The 21,802-nt window shown below is 39.1% G+C and overlaps 2 protein-coding genes across 2 annotated transcripts; both read left to right on the forward strand.

Annotated features, from left to right (window-relative positions):
* Nucleotides 1-677: 677 nt before the first annotated feature.
* LOC117807381 (macrosialin-like) lies at nt 678-11,945 on the forward strand. Its single transcript, XM_034676652.1, has 6 exons — nt 678-809; nt 4,777-5,243; nt 5,521-5,640; nt 7,615-7,684; nt 8,078-8,248; nt 9,695-11,945. The coding sequence occupies exons 1-6, from the start codon at nt 761-763 to the stop codon at nt 9,832-9,834; spliced, it is 1,017 nt and encodes a 338-aa protein (XP_034532543.1). The 5' UTR covers nt 678-760; the 3' UTR covers nt 9,835-11,945.
* Nucleotides 11,946-14,240: 2,295 nt separating this feature from the next.
* LOC117806976 lies at nt 14,241-21,802 on the forward strand. Its single transcript, XM_034675984.1, has 7 exons — nt 14,241-14,351; nt 14,563-14,684; nt 16,173-16,283; nt 17,992-18,045; nt 18,146-18,301; nt 18,391-18,513; nt 19,466-21,802. The coding sequence occupies exons 1-7, from the start codon at nt 14,339-14,341 to the stop codon at nt 19,502-19,504; spliced, it is 618 nt and encodes a 205-aa protein (XP_034531875.1). The 5' UTR covers nt 14,241-14,338; the 3' UTR covers nt 19,505-21,802.

A 21,802-nucleotide genomic window follows, 5' to 3' on the forward strand; every position in this document is an offset into this window, starting at 1 on the left:
TTTTACTTTTTGATTCATTTTATTGCATGTTTGAAATATTTTCATTTTTTCTATTTTATGTTTGTAGCATGTTTCTGTTTTTGTATTTCATGTTTGTAGCATTTTTCTGTTTTTTTGTATTTTATTTCTATATAGCATTCACAGTTTTTCTTTGTAATGTTTGTTGAATTTTTAGTTTTGTATTTTATGTATGTTTTGTATGTTATGTTTTGTTTTATGTAGACCCCAGGAAGAGTAGCTGCTGCGTTAGTGGCAGCTAATGGGGATCTGAATAAAGAAAGGAAAGAAAGATTTGTATCCCCCAATCAGACTTTTAAATGCATTTATTGTGTAAAATGATGCCAAAAAATTGTGTCAGTTTTCACCACAGCATAGGGTACAACTGATCTGATTTAAATGTTTAAAACATCCTGCATACTTTAAACTTGTTTTTCACAAACTGATGTCCAAATAATCACAAACCTTTCTTAGAATTAACACTTTGATTATAATTATATGAGTGAAAATGAATTACAACCTTTAATAATAAACACAAATGCACTGTCTTTTGTCTTCGTAATATCATTGTTCAGACTTCTAAAATACTTGTTGATGCGTACTTTCAATAATTGTGCATGCTTTACTTTTTTAATCATACTTCCGGTCGTGTTGCGCGGCTCGGGCGGCTTGACGCATCTGTTTGTTTATGAGCGCAGACGCAGCGTTGTTGTCGCACAGTGAACCAAAGTCAGGAGAAGTTCAGCAGAAATAACCTGTCACCATGAAGAGCGCTGCTGTGTTCGTGTTTTTAGCCTTCTGTGCTATCTCAGGTAAGACTTTGATTTATTCACAGGAGTGGAGAGGAGTGTTTTAACACTTTAATTTGAAACTTGGAATTAAAACTTTTTTTCATAACAATGCAGAATTGTGTTGCTTATATGTCAAACTCTGATGTTTAGAGTGATAAAATGCAGTCATCGTGGTGTTTCAAAACAATCTGTACATGTTTTCTGACGTGTGTGTCATAAATGGCTCTCTGCATGTTTTAATGAGACCTCGCTGTGACTTCCTGGATTGGTTAGAGAACAGAAAAGTTCCGCAGTCTTTCGACCTTGTTGCAGGTCTGAGTCACATGTCTGCTGACAGATCACAGATGGGTTTTTTTTTAACAGAGACAATATGAATCTGCAGCTCTCGTTCTGCCCACACTCCAGCATTGAAGACATTCGTGATTGTCAACTGTTTATTACTGAAAATAATCACGATTATTTTACGATTCTATCGCGATATTTTATATGTGAAAAATAAAATATTGAACCTTTATAAATGTAACTTTGATTTGGGTTTTCCCACCTGTAGAGAGGAAAGTTTTAGGCAAGGAAATCTCTACAGCACTACTAGCCTACTTATTATTTTGCGGTTTTATTACCCTTTCTTTAAAAAATGGCAGCTTTGAGAAGTTTTATTATAGCTTGAGAATAATGTTGCACACCCTTAAAGTTTGTTGTAATTCATACAAGTTTCTGGCCACTAAAGCATGTTTCCCATGGCTTCTCCTGAGAGTACACTTAATGAAGTTGTTGATTTAAGGAAAATACCAAAGCGCAACCAAGAGGAATAGATTACCTCAAAAAGAGATGTTAGATTTTAAGTTATTTTGCCACGTTTGAACTTGGACCCTATTTTTGACATACTTTTGGGTCTGAATGACTTATTGGTGCTAAGAGTTTTGGAGTAGCTCCAGTAGGTTGCGTTACAGGCTGTTATAACTGCAGCATAATCCTTTTGGGCAAATGCGCCTGATCAAAGGTCATCCACTAAACGTTCTTGCTTTCTCCCCTGATACGCTCATTGTGTTATTTTGGTGTCTGAAAACATTACAGACAGATATAGAGAACAAACAGGTGTGAATTTGGTTGCCTGACTTTTTTATTTATGTGTTTTTGTTTCACCACAATCATGCTATAAGAGGAGTCTGAATATGAAAACACAAAGTCATAAATAACATCAACAATACAACCGGTTAAGTGAGCAGTATCCCGTTCATCCAGGTATCATAACAGGTTTTTCCAAATGGAGTCTGGTGTTTTAAAATGGAGCATTGTTACAGCCTTTCTGGTTAAAAGGTTTATCTTCCTCTTGAACTCAAAGCTGTATCTCTGTAAGGATCCTTTCCGTAATGTAGGATATGAATCTGAGCCTGTCAGAGACAAAAACAACATTTTAGTGTATGAGTATTGGTTGAGTACATTTCCCCCTAAGGATTACACTTCAGCTTTTACAGCCTGCTTTATTGGTTGATGACTGAAGCAATCATCTGGAGCAATTCTAAACTTTTTGCAAAATATAAGACCTCTAAACTCTGAAATATGTAGTCACAGGGCCCAGGTTTGAAAATACAGGAAATGTTCCCTTTAGTGCTGACACTGACTGGAAGTCTTTACCATTTCAAAACTTCCCATCCATCCGTCTGGCTCAAACTAAAAAACAACACAGGTTACCTGTGCCTGTATTTAAGAGCTGAATCATCAGCTTGATTTGAATGCTAAAATGGGACATTTGAATCAGCACCTCCTGACCCAGCAGATAAGCTGTGAACTGAAAACACCGTGTTAGAAATGTGTGTCATGACCTGTGTACTTTAATATTACAGTGTCATCTGATGTCAACACAGAAGCCTGATAGTCTGATAATTGAATGTATTTGTTTACCCATACCCATTCAAAGATCAGCAGTTAAACATTAAAGCTGCACTCAGTGATATTATTTTAATATCACATTAAGTACATTTGAGTAATGGTGGGGCGCTGGTGGCCTAGTGGGCTAAACGCCCCATGTATTGAGGCTACAGTTCTTGTCGCAGGGGTTGTGGGTTTGATTCCCGGCTGGTCGACCATTTCCTGCATGTCATCCCCCGCTCTCTACTCCCCACATTTCCTGTCTCTCTTCAGCTGTCCTATCGAATAAAGGCAAAAAGGCCAAAAATATAACTTAAAAAAATAATAATTTGAGTAATGGTAATGACGTCACATTTCTTAACAAAGTTCCAACTGATTAATACCTAACCCTGCAAATCAGCTTAGCTCGAAGCTGTTTTTCAGACTTTTTTTTTCTTTGGACTTGATTTAAAAAAGGCGCCTCACCACCATGAGTTCATGCAGAGTCCTTTATAAAGCCATCATTTACCGTATTTGGACTGGAGGCTGGAATTAGCAAGGATAAGTTCTCAGAGTGTCTGCCAATCAAATGCTAAACCAGACATTTTTTAGGTCAACATGGGAGCAACTTATTAATCACAGGAAGCCCCGACCTGACTCCTCCCCTGCTTCCTGGTCATTGTGACTTTAAATGGAACCATAATTTACTAAATGGAATTGAAGAATACTTAAAATTACGTATTGAGACCACAAAGTCACCATAAAATTATTTACTGAGGGAATAATCTGCTGAGAAGATGGGATAATTATCTTAGTCATGTACTGTAGGTATTATCTTGTTCTCCCTATGGACCATCTTATTGTTGATGGGGACTCGTTTGTTTTCTCCAGCGACCATCTGGTTTTCTCTAGAAACCATTCTTTTTTCTCTTGAGATAATCTTTCTTTCTCTTATGTTTTCCCAAGGGAGAATCCTGTTGTTCTAAAGAACTATCTTGGTTTTCTACGGACCATCTTGTTTTCAATAGGAAAAACTCCTATTTTTCCTGTAGGGACCATCCTGTTGTCCTTAAGAACTATCTTCTGTTTCGTAAGGGATCATCTTGTTTTCTAGGGACCCTTGTTTTTTTCTATGAGGAACTTTTTTTTCCTGTGGGAGAAGTTATTCCTGCTGCAGAATATTTAGGATCATCTTGTTTTCCCATGGATCAACTATTATTTAACTCCAAACCATCTTGTTTTCTCAGGAACCATCTTTTTTTCATATCAACCATCTTTTATTCAAAAAGACATTTGGTAGGGCTGATCTTGTTTTCCCCTTGGGGCTACCCTGTTGTCCTCAGAAGCCATCTTGTGTTTAACAAAACCATCTTGTATCTTTAGGACAATCTAGGGCAATCTAGTTGTCTCACTTTTTTTGTCTAAGGGACCATCCTTTTTTCAGTACTGACAATCTTGTCTTTTTTTGCTAAGGGGTGTCTTGTTTTCCCAAAGGATCATCTTGTTTTCAGAAGGGAAAATCTTGTTTTTACTGGGGAGCGTCCTTTTTTCAGTGCGAATAATCTATTTATCTGTAGGGACCAACTTTTTTTGCTTAGATCTTTTTTTTCTCAGGGACTATCTTTTGTTCCTTGCCAACCACTTTGTATTCCCAATGGACTGTTCTCTCCTCACCAGGGAGAAGCTTGTTTTCTCTTGGGACCGTCCTGTTGTCCTTAGGAACCATCTTGTTTTTCTGTAGGGGCTTGTTTTAATTTCAGCAATCTTATTGTTTCTACTTGGAACAATTTTGTTTTCTACCATCTTGTTCTTTGCTGCAGGACATCTTGTTTCCCTTAGGGACCATCCTGTTTTCATTTGGGGGGCAATCTTGTTTTCTCTAAGGACCATCTTGTTTCCCTTTTCCCATAACATTGGACTGTTATCGGACACACACTGTAGCCTACTTTACCATTGAGACCGCTCTTTGTTTGACAGGAACATTAGGTCAAAGTTTGAGCTCTTTTGTGAACTTATTTATCAAGAGCTAAAATCTAAAGGATGTATTTACTCATGGAGGAGAGCCACGCTCCATTTTTAAGTTTAAAACTGGTGCTAATTAAATTCATTACTGTGTCTCTCTCTTTCTCTCTGACTGAAGCGATGTCTTTGGCTGATGATAAAGACAAATTCATTCCTCCTGTGTCTGTGGAACCTGCGGGTGAGTTCAGCCAATCACCTACAAAAGAACCTAAAACAACCAAGCCCCAAACAACCAAGCCTCCAACCACTAAGCCCCCAACAACCAAGCCTCCAACTACCAAGCCTCCAACAACCAAGCCACCAACTACCAAGCCACCAACAACCAAGCCACCAACAACCAAGCCTCCAACAACCAAGCCACCAACAACCAAGCCACCAACAACCAAGCCACCAACAACCAAGCCTCCAACAACCAAGCCACCAACAACCAAGCCACCAACTACCACCCCCAAGCCTACTACAACACCACCTAAACCTACCCCCTCCACCAACTTGACTGTAGGAAACTACACCCTGATGGGGGAGAAAAATGTTATCTGCCTGATGGCTCAGATGGCGCTGCAGATCCGGCTGGTCATACCAAAGGTACGGTTCATCAGACATGAGTAACACAGTCAAATTAGGGAAGCTATAAGACCTTTCAGAAACCAGTGAACACAGATTGAACTCTCTGTAAAAGAAGATGATTCAGCTCGTAGTAAAGCAGTGTCAGCATCCAACTTTCAGGAATTGAGAAATCCATTTTGATTTCCTGCTCGTGATGGCTGAGGTTTATCAGATGTGTTGTCATGTGATGATTGCTAATCCTACATGACAAGTGTTTCTTTCAAGAACTCTCTGATACAAGCGGTCAATCTTTCAGGATAATGGGACCTTCATTGTTCAGCCAAAGGCAACCAAAGCAGAAGGAGGATGTAAGGACCCCAAGGCCAACCTTACCCTTGTCTTCCCTGAGGGCTTCATCACCTTCATGTTCAACAAGGTACTTTGGATTTCCTCTTTTTCACAAATGTTTAGGCAGTTAGGACGATCTCTGTCTTTGCTTTATCTTTGACCTTGTCGCTATGGTTTGGCATTTCACTAAAAGTCCTTTGCTCAAGGTGACATTAACAAACAAAACATTCACTCTTTTGAATTATAGCATTGAGCAGTATCAGTCCTTTGATATATCGAAACTGGAGTCAGACGAGAATCCTCTAAAAGGGGAAGAGAAGCTGCTCAAAAAGCATGTGACAGGGAGAGTGCCTCACTTCACAACTTCTGTGATTCATTCTGTGGTTTTCTGTGATGCTCCTCACGGTGAACAGGTTGTCCCCACCAATGTGCCATTTGCAAACCACTTACAAAACCTAGCAGTATTAAAATGAGCAGATACAGGATGGTAACCTTTATAGCATGCTAATTTCAAAATGCTGTGCAACTACAGCTGTTGCTGTGAGGTCCACCAAGAAAGGGGATCTGGGTTTGTGGAGTATTTTACTCAATGTGAATCAACTGTCTAACCAGGTTTTATCTAAAACCAGAGACCGTATGTCTATCAATGCCATCTGTGCTATGTTTAAAACCAGAAGTGACCAGCTGGTGGAGCAACAGTGACACTGATGATGATGATTTTAGTTGAGTAAAACTAGGAATGCAGTGTTTAGTTGACTAAGTGATTAAATGTCATCGGCATACAATTTACAAGTAAGATACACTAATTAGTTATGTTCTTGTTATTGGTGGTTAAAATGCCGGCTAAATGTTGTGTCTAAGCTTTAAACAAGCCACCATCTACTAGCCAAAGTTTTAGATCCAGTTAGTGGCTACTGCCATGATGCTCTAAAGCTCTACTACGTGAGCGTGGTCAGTATGTTGATCTAATAAATGGAGATGAAGTTGTATGTCGGCTATGTCTGGTTACACTGAAAAATAACCACTCCACCAGAGCAATGAGCAACCAGCACAGGCATGAGGACGTGAACCTGCAAGGATGACTGAATGCTGTTGGAGCTAGCTCTGCTAGTGGTAGCAACACTCTGCAAACTGTTGTGCTCAATTTTGACAGTTTTCTGAAATTTATTTCCATTTAAACAACTAAAAAATGAGTAAATAAATAAAAGCATACTCCTCTTTCAGTAAATTTTAAGGTATTCTTAGCTAACTTAAGTCCTAGATTTGAAATCATGAGCATACTATCTTGTTTTTGGAGCGCAACCATAATGACCATAGTTGGATGAGAGGGTTGAGCTACACTTTGATATGTTAACTAGCTGTGTTAGCAGTTTGCATCCAACGTTTCACAGTAACTGGGATCTAGTTTTTGTTTGTAAGATTATTTTGGGGGGATTTTTCATGCCTTCATTGAGAGATAGAATGGCAGATAGATAGAAACATTGAAGAGAGAGTGGAGAGTGAAACGTTGCGAGAGACTGAGGATGGGAGTTGAACCAAGGGGCTGCCACTGTGAGGTCGGTAGCCTCTGCACATTGGGCACATAATGTAACCTATGAGCTACACCTGCACATCAGTATATGTGTTTATGGGGCTGCTGGTTCTGGCTTACAGAATAAAGGAATGGCAAATCAATATAAACAAGATATTTTTCAGGTTGCTATGCCCAGCCCTAAATCTTCCCCTGGATTTGGGGGCGGGGCTAACTGTGAAATGTTTACTAGGGGAATGATGCAGACTTTTTTTGCAACCAGTAAAGGTCATTAGAAAGAATGCAGGTTGAGGTACCTTTGTATTGTTTGGCATGATGTCTTTGTATGATGCATGATGCTGATGTTTGCGCCTTCATGATATATCCTACCTTTAATTTAGAGACTCTTTAACAAGTGGAACATGCCACAAATGTTCATCAATAATGTAGCATTGTCTTTGACTTGTTTACTCTTAGAAATTTATAAAGGTTTCTAAACGCTTTGTTTAGAATCTGTAGAAATGTTGACAACCTGTTTTTTTATGTCCTCAGAGCGCTGCAGACGACACCGTCTATGTTAACTCTCTGTCTTTCAGCCTTGTCTACCCTTTGAGCAAAACTGGTAGGTTGAATTAATCACATTTTATTCCAGTTTCTCAACCTGATTTACTGCCGTATTATCGACTAAACTTTAGACTCTCTAATTGGGTCACTGAGTGTGCTCTGATATCTCCGCAGCCGGTGGGGGTTGTGCAACGCTGGCAAATATTAACATAGACAAGAAGCACACCAGAGCCAGCTACTTCCTTGTTTGTGTGTGTGCGTTCAAATAGGTTTAGAAATAATCTGTGGAATTATTGTTAGGCAAGTGATTTACTGCTAAGCAGGTAACACCCAACCCACTTTCAGTGAAATGTGGTCCCACAAGTTTGGTTCTATATCTGAACATCATTGTTTTGTTTTTATTTTATTTCCTCAATGCACATGAGCATATCTCTGTTTCACCCCGCTGTAGAAAACAAGTTCAATGGCTTCAACTCGTCAGTGAAGCTCTTCACCGCAAAGGTCGGACACTCCTACTCCTGCAAGAGCGAGTCTCTGTACATGGGGAAAGGACTGTACCTGGATGTCACTCAGGACAGGATGCAGGCCTTCAATCTGACCAAGAGCAACGAGTTCGGCCTGCGTAAGTGTCCTTTTCAAACCTATCCAGTTCACTAAAAGACATCATAACAATGTGAATTCTTGAACTCAATCCAAACAAAAGATGACATTGACCCTCATAAACGTCAATCAAAACAATGGATAGCTTTAAAAAATGTCATAAACACTGTAATATACCTTATTTGAACTTTTATATGATACTAGTAAAACTGAAACAATGTTTATACTTATTTTGACACAATCGCAAATAAAAATGAACTCCTGGGCACATGAAACATTCATTTTGATTTCCCACTTTCACAAAGTGTTGATAGAAAAATCCACTAAACACATACTAACATTTGATAGACAGTTAAAGGTACAGTGTGTAGTATTTAAAGGTACAGTGTGTAGTATATAAAGGTACAGTGTGGTACAGTGTGTAATATTTAAAGTTACAGTTTGTAATATTTAAAGGTACAGTATGTAGTATTTAAAGGTGAAATATGTAGTGACTAAAGGTACTGTGTGTAGTATTTAATGGTACAGTATGTAGTATTTAAAGGGGAAGTATGTAGTGTCTAAAGGTACAGTGTGTAGTATTTAACGGTACAGTATGTAGTATTAAAGGTACAGTTTGTAGTGTCTAAAGGTACAGTATGTAGTATTAAAGGTACAGTTTGTAGTGTCTAAAGGTACAGTGTGTAGTGTTTAAAGGTGAAGTATGTAGTGTCTAAAGGTACAGTGTGTAGTATTTAACGGTACAGTATGTAGTATTAAAGGTACAGTGTGTAGTACTTAAAGGTACAGTATGTAGTATTTAAAGGTGAAATATGTAGTGTCTAAAGGTACAGTGTGTAGTATTTAAAGGTACAGTATGTAGTATTTAAAGGTGAAATATGTAGTGTCTAAAGGTACAGTGTGTAGTATTTAACGGTACAGTATGTAGTGTTTAAAGGTGAAGTATGTAGTGTCTAAAGGTACAGTGTGTAGTATTTAAAGGTGCAATGTCTAGAATTTAAAGATGCAGTGTGTAGTATTTAAAGGTACAGTGTGTAATATTTAAAGGTACAGTGTGAGTATTTAAAGATACAGTGTCGCTGTGACAGAGGATGGAGCAGAGAGACACACACACACACAGCAGGCAAGAGGAAGCACAGTTTCAACAGCATGCAAACAAAATCCAGGACTTTCCTGTGTCTTTACTCACTTTCAAAGGTGCATTGTGGGCCATGAGCTCCCTCACAACATAGTCTATGGCCTGTCTGAATTATTGAAGGTTACTCTTGGTGTTCCACAGGGGTCATTGCTTGGCCCCTTTACGCCATATCTGTGATATCTGTCAAATGTCTAAAATGTTGGAGTTCATGGTTTTAGCGGATAGAGCAGGAAAGTTAATATCATTTAAATTGGGTAATCACTCCATTATTGATGGTGATGGTGTTGATGACAGATTTTTATCTAACATTTATTTGAATGTGTCTTCCAGCTGACCCATGTCCTGCTGATCAGCCTGATTACCGTGTTGCCGTTGCGGTTGGAGTGACGTTGCTCGTGCTCATCGTCATCGTTGTGCTGGCTTACCTGCTAGGCCGCCGGAGGAGGACCGACGGCTACCAGACTCTGTGAGGGTCAGAGGTCACTCCTAGTGTCAACAAAGTGAGGCTGTGTGTGATTGTTCTCAGGGGTCAAAGGGCACTTCCACTAAAGCCTAACCTGCTTTTTCTGTCTTTTTGTCCAAATTTACTGTTTTAACTTTGAGTTGTGTGTATGGAAGCTGGAGTCTGTCACTGGAGTAATGCAAAGTGATTGATTATAATCATTGATAAACCAATCAAATCAGATGCTAATGTAAATTCACAAATCAAATTAGTATTTAGAAGTTGCACTGTTGAATTCGTTTCTGTATTTATATGCTGGATTGAAATTTGAATTTGAAAACTGAGTCAAAATAAATATATTTTTAAAGAAATTTACATTTTACAGCTTTTTTGTTAATTTGTTTTTTTTTATTTCAGATCATACAAAGCTTCTTAAAATTTAAGAATAGATGTTTGTTTTCATATAAGGATCCCAATTGGAAATGTTTTCATGCGGGCGTGTTTCTCAAAAATCAGTTCAAAAAGTTGGTTAAAATTGGTTGATCAAATTTTTAATTTTAAGGGAGAGGCTTTGTTCATTTATTCAGGTTTAATTTAACCAACAAAGACCCCTAAATAATCAACAAATAAAGTCTCAAAAATATTATAGAAGGAATCAAATAAATTCTGTCAATGAAAGAAAACAGGAAAAATAGGATTTAAAATATTTTTAAAAATGATTACATTTTTGAAATACATTATAATTCATTATTCCTATTTTCATTTAATAAATAATTATACACTTAAAATAAAAATAAAAAATAATAACAATTTAAAGGCTTTAATGACATTTTTGAATCCATTTAAAAAATCTAAAAATTAAACAAAAAATGTTTTTTGTTTTTCCAGTGGCACACTCTAGACTCCATACATTTAGTTTTTTAAAAGCCCTTATTGAACATTTAAACCAACTCTTCATTATTACACAGAGTTAAAACCTGGGACACTAAAATTATGTTTCTGAATCATGTCATCAAATCCATTCAAGCTGACATCTTCGTAAAAATGTTCTATAACTGACCGAATCTCTCGTAAGATTCAGTTCTCTTATTTACTTCTGTTTACAGCCTGTTTGTTCTTACTTAGTGGTCAGTACTTTGATGATTACGCTATTGTTATATAAAATAAGTGAAAGCCTGCATTATATCCTCTCATAGCAGTGAAACTGGGAAGAAAAATGTATGTTAATCAGATTTCACTCTCCATCATATCTTGATTTCACGTCTTTTCTTTAAATTAGACGATAAAGTTCATTTAAATCTGTGTTTTGTGTTTAAATGTGTTTTTGTTTTATGAAGAATCAGAACGTATGTGCTTTGGCATTTGGCTATTGTAGTTTTAAAGGGAAGTTGAATAATCAGTTATTAATCAGCACAAATAGAAAATAAGAAGGATGTTTTTCTGTCTTTTGAACAATAATTGCACTGATTGCTGTCACAGATTATGTTTGGAGCTGAAACTGAATGTTTACAGAAATGCAGAGATGAAGGCTTGGTCAGTGTTTGTGACGAGTCTGTTATGAATCTTATTAGAGTTTTGAAACTTTACAAAACGTTAGCCAGCTAGCGATAACATAATTAAACTGCATAATGTGGCGTTGGTTGTTTTGTGACGTCAGCTGATAAAGGAAGTCACAAACTGCAAGCCAGATGTTTAATCCATCTACAACCTATCTAAAATGGCATGTAGTATTTGTTTGAGGGCTGTCATGACAACACATAGACCTATTGAAGGAAATAATCCTTGACGAGTGGCCTTAGACTCCAATCTTTAAAATGCTCTCCAGCTTGAGTTTCTGAAATCTTAAAGCTGATGAGTTTCAAAAACAGATATTTTCAATGCTGGGTAAATTCCTTCTTAAACAATCTGTGTGATAGATTTCATTAAAGAGGGGTGAGAACTGACCCTTTAAATGTTATGAGAAGGCAAGACTCCGACTCGACTGAGCAGATGAAGGACTGCCGCTGCAGTTCCATGTTTGTCCATCAGGTGATGCTGTTGAGCGTGGAAGAGGCCTTTATGTACATTTAGTTATTCAGTGTGAGCACATTTACCTGTTGTATACTGCCTGTCCCAATAAAGACTGTTATATTTCTACAAGTCTGTGTGTGGTGTGTGTTTTCAGTTCACGGTCTTCAATCATCAGAGATTATTTTAAATTACTGTGCCAACAAAAAAAAAAATCTGTAAATTCAAAAGAAAATGTGTACTTAGAAGTAATCCCCCAAAATCCAGGAAGATTTAGAAAGACAAAAAAAATCATACAGAATAAAGAAAATAATTTGAACATGAAGAGAAAAAGTTTCATAAATAAGTTGTGTCTAAGTAATGAAACTACTGATTGAATAAATGACTAAATGCCGTAACACAGGGCATAATCAACACCAGCCAAAAGTTCCTCACTAGAGCTTTAATGTCTCAACAAAGAAAATAAAGTTTAGATTTTTTACATTATTCATTATTAAACACAAACATCAAATGCTTTAAAAATATAGAGTAAATACTTTAATGGAAATATTTTCGTATATTTCTAGAATAAAAAGAGGGTACACCGGACATCAGATTCAACACCAGCCAATAGTTCCTTACTGGAGCTTTAATGTATTTCAATTATAGATAATACATTACATTTTTAATTATTTATTTTAAAAGACAGGCACAATAAGTTGTATATTTTCAGAATAAAGATCCGAATAAAAGTATGTCTAACTACATTTTCAGATTTTTCAATAACAAAAAGGGGACACAGGGGGTGCCAAAATCAACACTTACCAAAAGTTCCTTACTGTGGCTTTAATGTGTGTCAATATTAAAAAAAATTAATTACAATTAAAAAACTATTTATTATAAAACCCTGACATAAAGTACAGTACATATTTAGAATAAACACTTTAATGGCAGTATTTCTATTCACACTTTCTGATTTTTCACTAATAATAAGGGGGCGCCAAAGTAAATACCAACCAAAAGTTCCTTATTGTAGCTTTAATGTCTCCACATAGAAAAAGTAATTTACATTTTTACATGATCTATTGTTAAACAGGGACATAAAATACTGTACAAATTTGAATAAACACCGTAATGGAACTATTTGTATCTACATGTTCTGATTTTTCAAGATTAAAATGATTGAAAAGCTTCCTAAAGTATTCCTTCTTATGGCGTTTTTATTTTGGATTAAGATATTTATCTCTCATAACACCAAAATGTATAAAGATAATAGTAGTTGAGTTGTAAATAACATTTTTAATTAATAATACCTGATAGTTTTTTTGTTTTTTTTTAGAAAATTCTGTTTATCCATTTTTCTTCCTTCTTATTCGGACAAACAGTTTACAAAACACCATAGATTACAAAAACAAAACAAAAACAAAGAACAAAACCATGCCATGACAAGGAGAGTTGCCCGGACTCTAGATAGGCCATCCAGGGGTCCCAGGTCTTGTGAAACAGCTGTGGGCTACCTCTGATGGAATAGGTTATTTTCTCCAAAGGAGCACAGGAATTGACCTCATTAATCCATTGAATAATGTTTGGAGGGTCTACATGATTCCACTTAGACGTAATACATTTCTTGGCAGCTGTAATGGCTAGGCTCACAAAACCCTTTAAGCTTTGGGAGGGGAGCTTCAAGTCGGTCAAGTCCCCCAGCATTACTATCACAGGTGACAAGGAAATATCCTGCAATAACACTTTCTCAAGAATATTCTCAATTCCCAGCCACCACTGTCTTAACTTGTTGCAGGACCACACTGTATTTATTAGCGTACCAATTTCCAGTTTACATCGAAGGCAGAGAGGGGATACACCAGTTTTAATATGAGCCAGTCTCTCAGGTGTAAAATATGCCCTGTGTATAAAATTGTTGTTGCAAAGCCTATACCCGGTGTTAATGCAACTTCTCTGTGTTTGCTCATTGATCTGGCTCCATTGTTCGTCTGTGATATTAATCCCCAGGTCCCTCTCCCACCTGTCCTTTAGTGCTGTTGTGTTGAATACCTGATAGTTTAAACTTTTTACAGTCATTGTAAAGGGTTAAAATGGCTTCAAATATCATTTTACTGCAGAGGACACAGTGTGTGAAAGGGTTAAACATGCAGGTAACACTGAGACATTTATGAATGTGAATGAATAAGATTATCATGGCTTGTGACGGAGCAGTTTATAAGGAGTCTCATTTAATGGATACATTAAGAACAGTTTGGACTGTATCATGCACAGGCTGCAGGTTGAGGTAAATATGCATGAAGCCCATCGGTCTGTATTTACTCCATCTGTTTGTTTTGTGAAGTATGAAGCCTCCAAAGGGAACCAGCCAATCCGGATCCTCGTCTCAAACTGCTGACCCTGCAGATGGACTCATGTTGCAGGACGGACTCGGGGCGGGACTCGGGCAGTCAGATCCTGAAAGTTGTTGCAAAACTTCCTGCTGCCCCTGAAAACACGACAAAAACGGGAAGAGATCTGACTGAGTAGAGTTTGACGGACTTGTTATGGCCATGGCAGGTAAAAAAAAAAAAGACGCTTCTTCTTCTTCTTCTTCTTCTTCTTCTTCTTCTTCTTCTTCCTCAGTGAAGAATCTGCGCCTGAATGTTTGTTCTGCTGAGATGAAATCCAGATGTTTTCAGCTGGAGAGTCTCACTGCTCAGGCGCGTGCACACCAACATGCAGCGCTCAGCTCGTGCTCAGTCTTGATATATGACTCTTTTGTTATCAGATGAAGATGCGGTGGTGGAGGAGGGACTCAGTCCTGCTTTGAGTCCTCTGGTCCAGGTGTCCTTTCAGAGAAACGTCTTCAGAAAGCAGAAATACCTGGAGGCGGAGCCCAAGTTCTTGGGGGTAGCTACATCCTCTTTCTCTCTGTCTATCTATCTGTGTGTCTGTGTCTCTTCATCTGTGTCTCTGTCTATCTGTCCGTGTCCGTGTCTCTGTCTCTGTGTCTCTGTCTGTGTCTCTATCTGTGTCTCTGTGTCACTCTCTGTGTCTCTGTATCTCTGTCTCTGTCTCTGTCTCTGTCTTTGTCATTGTGTCTCTGTCTGTGTCTCTGTCTGTGTCTCTGTGTCTCTGTCTGTGTCTCTGTGTCTCGGTCTGTGTCTCTATCTGTGTCTCTGTGTCACTCTCTGTGTCTCTGTATCTCTGTCTGTGTCTCTGTCTTTGTCATTGTGTCTCTGTCTGTGTCTCTGTCTGTGTCTCTGTCTGAGTCTCTGTGTCTCTGTCTGTGTATCTGTCTTTGTCATTGTGTCTCTGTCTGTGTCTCTGTCTGAGTCTCTGTGTCTCTGTCTGTGTCTCTGTCTGTGTCTCTGTGTCTCTGTCTGTGTCTCTGTGTCTCTGTCTGTGTCTCTGTGTCTCGGTCTGTGTCTCTATCTGTGTCTCTGTGTCACTCTCTGTGTCCCTGTGTCTCTGTCTGCGTCTCTGCGTCTCTGTATGTGTCTCTGTGTCACTCTCTGTGTCTCTATGTCTCTGTCTGTGTCTCTGTGTCACTCTCTGTGTCTCTGTGTCTCTATGTCTCTGTCTGTGTCTCTGTGTCACTCTCTGTGTCTCTGTGTCTCTGTGTCTCTGTCTGTGTCTCTGTGTCACTCTCTGTGTCTCTGTGTCACTCTCTGTGTCTCTGTGTCTCTGTCTGTGTCTCTGTCTGTGTCTCGGTCTGTGTCTCTGTGTCTCTGTCTTTGTCTCTGTGTCTCTATCTGTGTCTCTGTGTCACTCTCTGTGTCTCTGTGTCTCTGTCTGTGTCTCTATGTCTCTGTCTTTGTCTCTGTGTCTCTATCTGTGTCTCTGTGTCACTCTCTGTGTCTCTGTGTCTCTGTCTGTGTCTCAGTCTGTGTCTCTATCTGTGTCTCTGTGTCACTCTCTGTGTCTCAGTCTGTGTCTCTATCTGTGTCCCTGTGTCACTGTCTGTGTCTCGGTCTGTGTCTCTATCTGTGTCTCTGTGTCACTCTCTGTGTCTCTGTGTCTATGTCTGTGTCTCGGTCTGTGTCTCTATCTGTGTCTCTATCTGTGTCTCTATCTGTGTCTCTGTGTCACTCTCTGTGTCTCTGTGTCTCTGTCTGTGTCTCTATCTGTGTCTCTGTGTCACTCTCTGTGTCCCTGTCTCTGTCTGTGTCTCTGTGTCTCTGTCTCTGTCTCACTATCTGTCTCTGTGTGTCTGTCTATCTATCTGTGCTTCTGTGTCTGTATCTCTGTTTCTCTATCTGTGAGTCTCTGTGTCTGTGTCTCTCTATCTGTGTCTCCGTGTCTCTCTATCTGTCTCTCTGTGTCTATCTGTGTCTCCTGTGTTTAATATGAGTCTCTTTTGTGTCTGACTGTTTCATGTCTTCTCTGCTGTTCCAGGTCACTCAGATCGGTTTGAGTGCTTATCAGATCATTAACTCGAGCGTGTTTCTTGCCAATGAGCTGACCCAACCAGACGCTGAAGTCGCCTTCTTCATCGCCTGCCTGCTCGTGAGTGCACACCTCAGATACCTTTACAGTCATGATAGAAGACAGCAGCAGGTGTGTGTCCACATATGTTTTGTGAGTGGGGACCTAGTCAATGCAAAAATGTGAAAACTGCAGTTCCTAGAGCGTCCACTAGAGGCTGGCTGCTAAAGCACAGTAAACCACATACACACCCATTCAAAGAAGCCGATCTTTACACCAGAAATAAACATGTTTACAGCCTGGTTCAAAAAATTGTTTAGGTCTGAGTGGCTCATTTCTCTATCAGCACACACTGTACGGGGGGTCGAATTTTTTAGAAGTCGTTATTTTTGAAGATATTAAAGTTAAAAGTTTTGCATTATTGGAGGAACAGCTGACTTGACTGACAGGCGGGAATACTGTAGCTGTTAACAATTAAACTAAAGAGAAGTTTATTTGTGATACCAGGGAGGAGGGAGTTACAGTAATCTAATCCAGACTGTGTTAGTTAAAGCTGGGGTTGTCTTCAGGACTCCGTCTAACCCCCCCCGCTCACATGCACGAGCGCCGCTGATTTGTGACCATATGATCGTGACTGATTCAAAACCGATCCACACCAAAACATTATCATAGTGAAAGTTAAAAACACAAACAAACATGGCTGCTATTAGTACTCACAACTGTCATGCTAGCATTATCCAGTTGTACTGGTGACACGATATCAGGAGAAAAGTTATAACACATATAATACTGTAACAGCTCTACTGTTTGTTAAACATGTTCAGTGTAGATGTTCTTAATTCCTACAGTGTTGACAGTCAGTGAAGGCATCACGAGAGGTGTAGAGTGTGCGAGCTGGAGAGAGGAGAGACAAGAGGGGAAGTTTTACATTCAAACATTGATTGTTGCTTTGTTGGTTGGCGTACTCACGGCCGACAGTGACCGGTTCACGAATCGGCTCGTCATCCCTACAGCGTCCGGACGGATGCTACAATACATCTACATTTTCTGTAGGACTTACTGAATGTCATTAATTCTTTTGCTTGTCAGAGCCCCCGTGGTGAGAGCTTTTTAGACTCTGAACTGGACTACAGTCCTGAGCAAAACACCTCATCGGGTCAGAGGGGACAGGCCCGAGGTCGAGCGAGAGGGGCAGTCAGTAGAGGCAGGGGAAGCAGAGGCAGGGGACAGGGACTCGGCTCGGAATGCACGCTGGGGAAATGTAGGTGCAGGAGGCGGGCAGAACGGCAGGACGGGATTTGATTGGTTTAAAATTTTGGGACCCAAAAACGGTGATTGGTTGGTGTTTTTCCAGGTTTACTCTGGCTGTAGATAGCAGCTTTTTTTCACTCTTTTTTAGGAACACATTATGTATTGATTACCATCGGGACATAAAGATCATTTTAACCAGTATAACAAAAAGTGTATCTAAATCTGATTACCAACCCCAGCTTTAAAGTAATGTTTTAGTATTTATTAGCACTGAACCTTCATTTAACAGTCAGATAAAGTTAAACCAGACTTTCTGAGTTGAACGGACAGACACAATTCATGATTCCTTGCCCCACTTTTAAAGTCTGACCTCTCCAGAGATGCCTTGTTTTAATCTTTTTGACTAGAACGTTCCCAGTTTTCCTCACTGCAGTCTGTTTTTCAGCTTTTTGTGAACACACTGTGAACTGATGACACTGTGACCCTCAGACTTGGTCCTGATGTTGTTCAGACTGTGTGACGTGTGTTTTCTCCACAGATTGTCATTGCCGGGAGTTTGGCTGTAGCTGCACAGAACCTTCACCTGCCCACAGTGAGTGACATCAAACAGACAGACGGAAGAGGTGAGCGCTCAGTGATTGTGTTTCTGTGATTTAAAGAGTTACTTCTTCTTGTTTTGTGGCATGTGTCAGCTCAGAGCGTGTCTGGGGATGCAGATTGTGGCGTGTGGAGCCTCCATCTTCAACATGATCTTCACGCTGGTCAACAATGAGATGCAGTACTCCTGCTGGCATTACATGTACGAAAACACCACGATGCAAATGGAAGAAATCTGCCATAACATCGCGGTGAGTGACGAAGTTATGAAGTGAACATAATTAATGCGTGATTTAATGAACTCACCTGAAGTGTTATCAACACCTCTCTCCTCCTGCAGAGCATAGAGTACAATTACTCCTCTGGAGGGGTGCTGGTTAATGCCACTCTGCTCGCCATCTCTGCAGCTCTGGCTGCTTACTGCTGCAAGGTGGTCAACTGCTGCGCTCCCGCTCCCAAGATGGTGAGTGAACATGGACGATAACGTCAACTTCAAGAGTAAAATGACAGAATCCTGATCTCTGAGTGCAACGCAGTGACGGGGCCTTAATTCCCCTGCATTCATATAAATCATACCACATTATTTCTTGATTTAAATCGAAAACTGCTTCTTACATATCTTCATTAACAGGTAACTTACTTTCTTGTAATTAAAAGATATTAAAAATGAACTCTTCTCTGAAGGGACAAGATATTTCTCTTACATTTTAGGGAAACAAGTCAAATTTTACTAGATAAGCTGCAGTTGTTTTTTTAACCTGAGTTCTAATCTTCACAAAATCTGGTACAACCATGTGTAAAGATCCGGTCCTCACATTCACCGTGGGTCCGTTATTAAAGCAAAAATCTTGTGTAAAATAATCTTATGGCAACAAGAAACAAGATAACTTGAAATTTGGAGTAGAAAGTTGTAATATTTAAAGACTTAAGTTTTAATTTTATGAGGACAGTGTCGCCTCATATTAGACAGCCTTTCTTCAGAATAGAGTTTCTTCTTTGTGACGAGATATTAAAAACCTCCTAGAATCACGTCATTTTTTTTAAGAATAACCGGATAAAAACTCCTCTCAGGCTCTTTAAGTGTCAAAAACACTGAAATAACTCAACAAACAGTGCCTGTCTGGTAGATAGCAACATTTGGGAGTTCCTCCATTGAACAAATCAATGGAAAGCTGAGAATGTCCTCTGTAACTGAGTTTTTAAAGCTTGTTGATAAGATTAGTGGTTCAAAAGTTATCAAACATTTAAGAACAAGTAGCTGCCGGCGGCTCACTAGGTCTTTGAGGGCTACAGTCTGAGCACGAAGAAAAAGTGCACAGGCTCAGATTGTTATAAAAAAATATTGAATACTTGAATTCAGCATTTCCATGTTTTGATTCTGTTCTTTGTCTTTGTTGTTTTTTTGTCTCTCTCAGCCGGTGATCACCGTTGAAGCCCCTCCTGTTCCGCAGTGAGACGGATGTTCAGCCACAGGAAGTTGAAGTTGCACTTATTCATTTTATACTAACACTTCGTCTTACGGAGACAGACAACCCACAAAACATCACACCATCACCCAGTCTGTAGTTTTTCATTTCATGCTCTAACATTTTAAATGTTTTATCAGACGTGTTTTAACTGGTAACACTGAAGCAGCTGGTGGAGACCAAAAACAGAGCTCACAAGAGAATGTTTTAATATGATCGTTCACATCATATTAATAATGATGTCTGTCAGCTCTGTGTGTAGCTAATATGTTCTAAAAAATGCTAAATCTTTTTTTTAATCAAAGCCTTGTATTTAGAGCCGTCACTATTAGCATGTCCATCAATTAATCCAGAGACCTTAACACTTTTTTTTACTTTTTTTTTAATTTTATTTTTTTAAAGTTATGTTTTTGGCCTTTTTGCCTTTATTAGATAGTACAGCTGAAGAGAGACAGGAAATGTGGGGAGTAGAGAGTGGGGGAAGACATGCAGGAAATGGTCGACTTGCCGGGAATCGAACCGGCGACCCCTGCGACAAGGACTGCAGCCTCTGTACATGGGGTGCTTAGACCGCTAGGCCACCAGCAACCCCAGACCTCAACACTTTAATACGTTTTTAACACAGATTTATCACGATTTTAACATTTTTAATGCAAATGTACACAGTGCCTCTTTCACCTAAATTAGCTTTTAGAAACATTAAATGATAACAAATGTTGGTGCAGACTCACGGCAGAGAAAGTAAGATCAGCTTGTGCTCGTGTTGTGAGTTTACAGGGTCACTCTTCAGACTGTAACACCGGGAGCTGATAGACGCATTCACACTATCAGGCTCAGAGAAGACCAATGTTCAGGAGTTATTAAACCAAGTGAATCACAGGTGCGTGTGATGTTATTGTGGACAGAGGGGGAAATAAAAACACTGCAGGTACTCCACCAATCGGAAACATTCAGCATTACAGACCCCGTCCCCAAAGTTCCTGGACCTTTTGAAAGTCCTAACCCACCCCCCTGAGGCATTTCAAGGAAAATTAACTACCCAGGAACTAAACTTAGACCCTGGTTCCTGCTGTCAAAACGGGCAGAGTTACACAAAAGGTCCATAGTTCCTGGGGAAAGTTCCTACGGTCAAAAAGCACCTTTTGTTTTCATTCTCAGGCGGTAATGGTCGGCTGAACATACACTGATGTGGTCAGGTTGGGGTGTATGGAAACATCTGGCTAACGCAGTTGTCTGAGCGGTCCTTTGTTAGAGTCCATAATGTTTCTTTAGGGTGTGAATGATGAGCTGAATGGGTTCAGGTACTTTAAGCAGGGCTACAGGGGTGGATCCAGGAGGTGGCTAGGGCCCCAATTACAACATAGGCCACACCAAATCCTAAATAGGTCACTTCAGCTCTATTGCAAAAAGCTGCTAGTGGCTTACTTTAAATTCCATCGTGGTACATTTTAAGTTTTTTTCAAATATGTATTACTCACACAATATATGTTTATTCATTTGTCAATTTTGTTATTTTTATATTGTGTTAAAAATGCCAGGAAAGTACAGTAATGGTATGAATGTAGGATATCTCTGATTATAAGTTGCCCCCTAATTTTAAGACTAATATTTGAAGAAGACCTTTTAACGACCAAATTTTATATTTTTTTATAAAGAAAACTAATTTCACTGCAAAAAAACAATATCAGTTGAAGTTTTTAACAAATTTTAAATAAAAACATGTTCAGTGTCTTTTAAAATTAAATTGTCGATTTTAACTTAAAAAAACTTGTAAATTGAGCACGTCTGGTATCTGTATTTAAATACCATGAAAATCAAAATAACCTGCCTCTTGTCAGATAGATGACAGCTCATGTTATGGGCTCTCCATCTTCAGACATTACTCTCTGGATAACCTTTATCTCAAACTCAGAACCGCAACTTTGCCTACTTCTGAGTCTCTTTGTTCTAGACTATCACCGTATCTCTTCACCGTTCATCCCTCTGCTGCTGAGGTTGTGAGCGATGGCTGGCCCTCCACTTTTGTGAACAAACTCTGACATTTAAATGTCCAGACTGACACTTTTTACACGTTTTGGGTCTAAATGACACTCAGGTATGAAGTTTTAAAGAGGCCCAGGTACATTTATCTGAAGGGTCCACTTTCATCGTCTTCTCCAGTGATAGAAATCAAACCTCATGTATATTAACTGATTATGTTGAATGTAAAAAGGCTGATAATGACTGCTAAATCATGTGTGCCATGTTTATTGTGTATCCCTACATAAAATGAAGGATTTATTATAA

This window comes from Notolabrus celidotus, chromosome 23 (genome assembly GCF_009762535.1).
Source record: "Notolabrus celidotus isolate fNotCel1 chromosome 23, fNotCel1.pri, whole genome shotgun sequence".
Lineage (NCBI taxonomy): Eukaryota > Metazoa > Chordata > Actinopteri > Labriformes > Labridae > Notolabrus > Notolabrus celidotus.

Excerpts from the sequence above, each read along its gene's own strand:
- LOC117807381 (XM_034676652.1), top strand. The coding sequence starts at position 761 with ATGAAGAGCGCTGCTGTGTTCGTGTTTTTAGCCTTCTGTGCTATCTCA. Across the intron at positions 5,244-5,520 it reads TCCGGCTGGTCATACCAAAG|GATAATGGGACCTTCATTGT; the intron begins GTACGGTTCATC and ends TCAATCTTTCAG. Across the intron at positions 5,641-7,614 it reads TCACCTTCATGTTCAACAAG|AGCGCTGCAGACGACACCGT; the intron begins GTACTTTGGATT and ends TTATGTCCTCAG.
- LOC117806976 (XM_034675984.1), top strand. Across the intron at positions 16,284-17,991 it reads TCTTCATCGCCTGCCTGCTC|ATTGTCATTGCCGGGAGTTT; the intron begins GTGAGTGCACAC and ends TTTTCTCCACAG. Across the intron at positions 18,302-18,390 it reads AAATCTGCCATAACATCGCG|AGCATAGAGTACAATTACTC; the intron begins GTGAGTGACGAA and ends CTCCTCCTGCAG.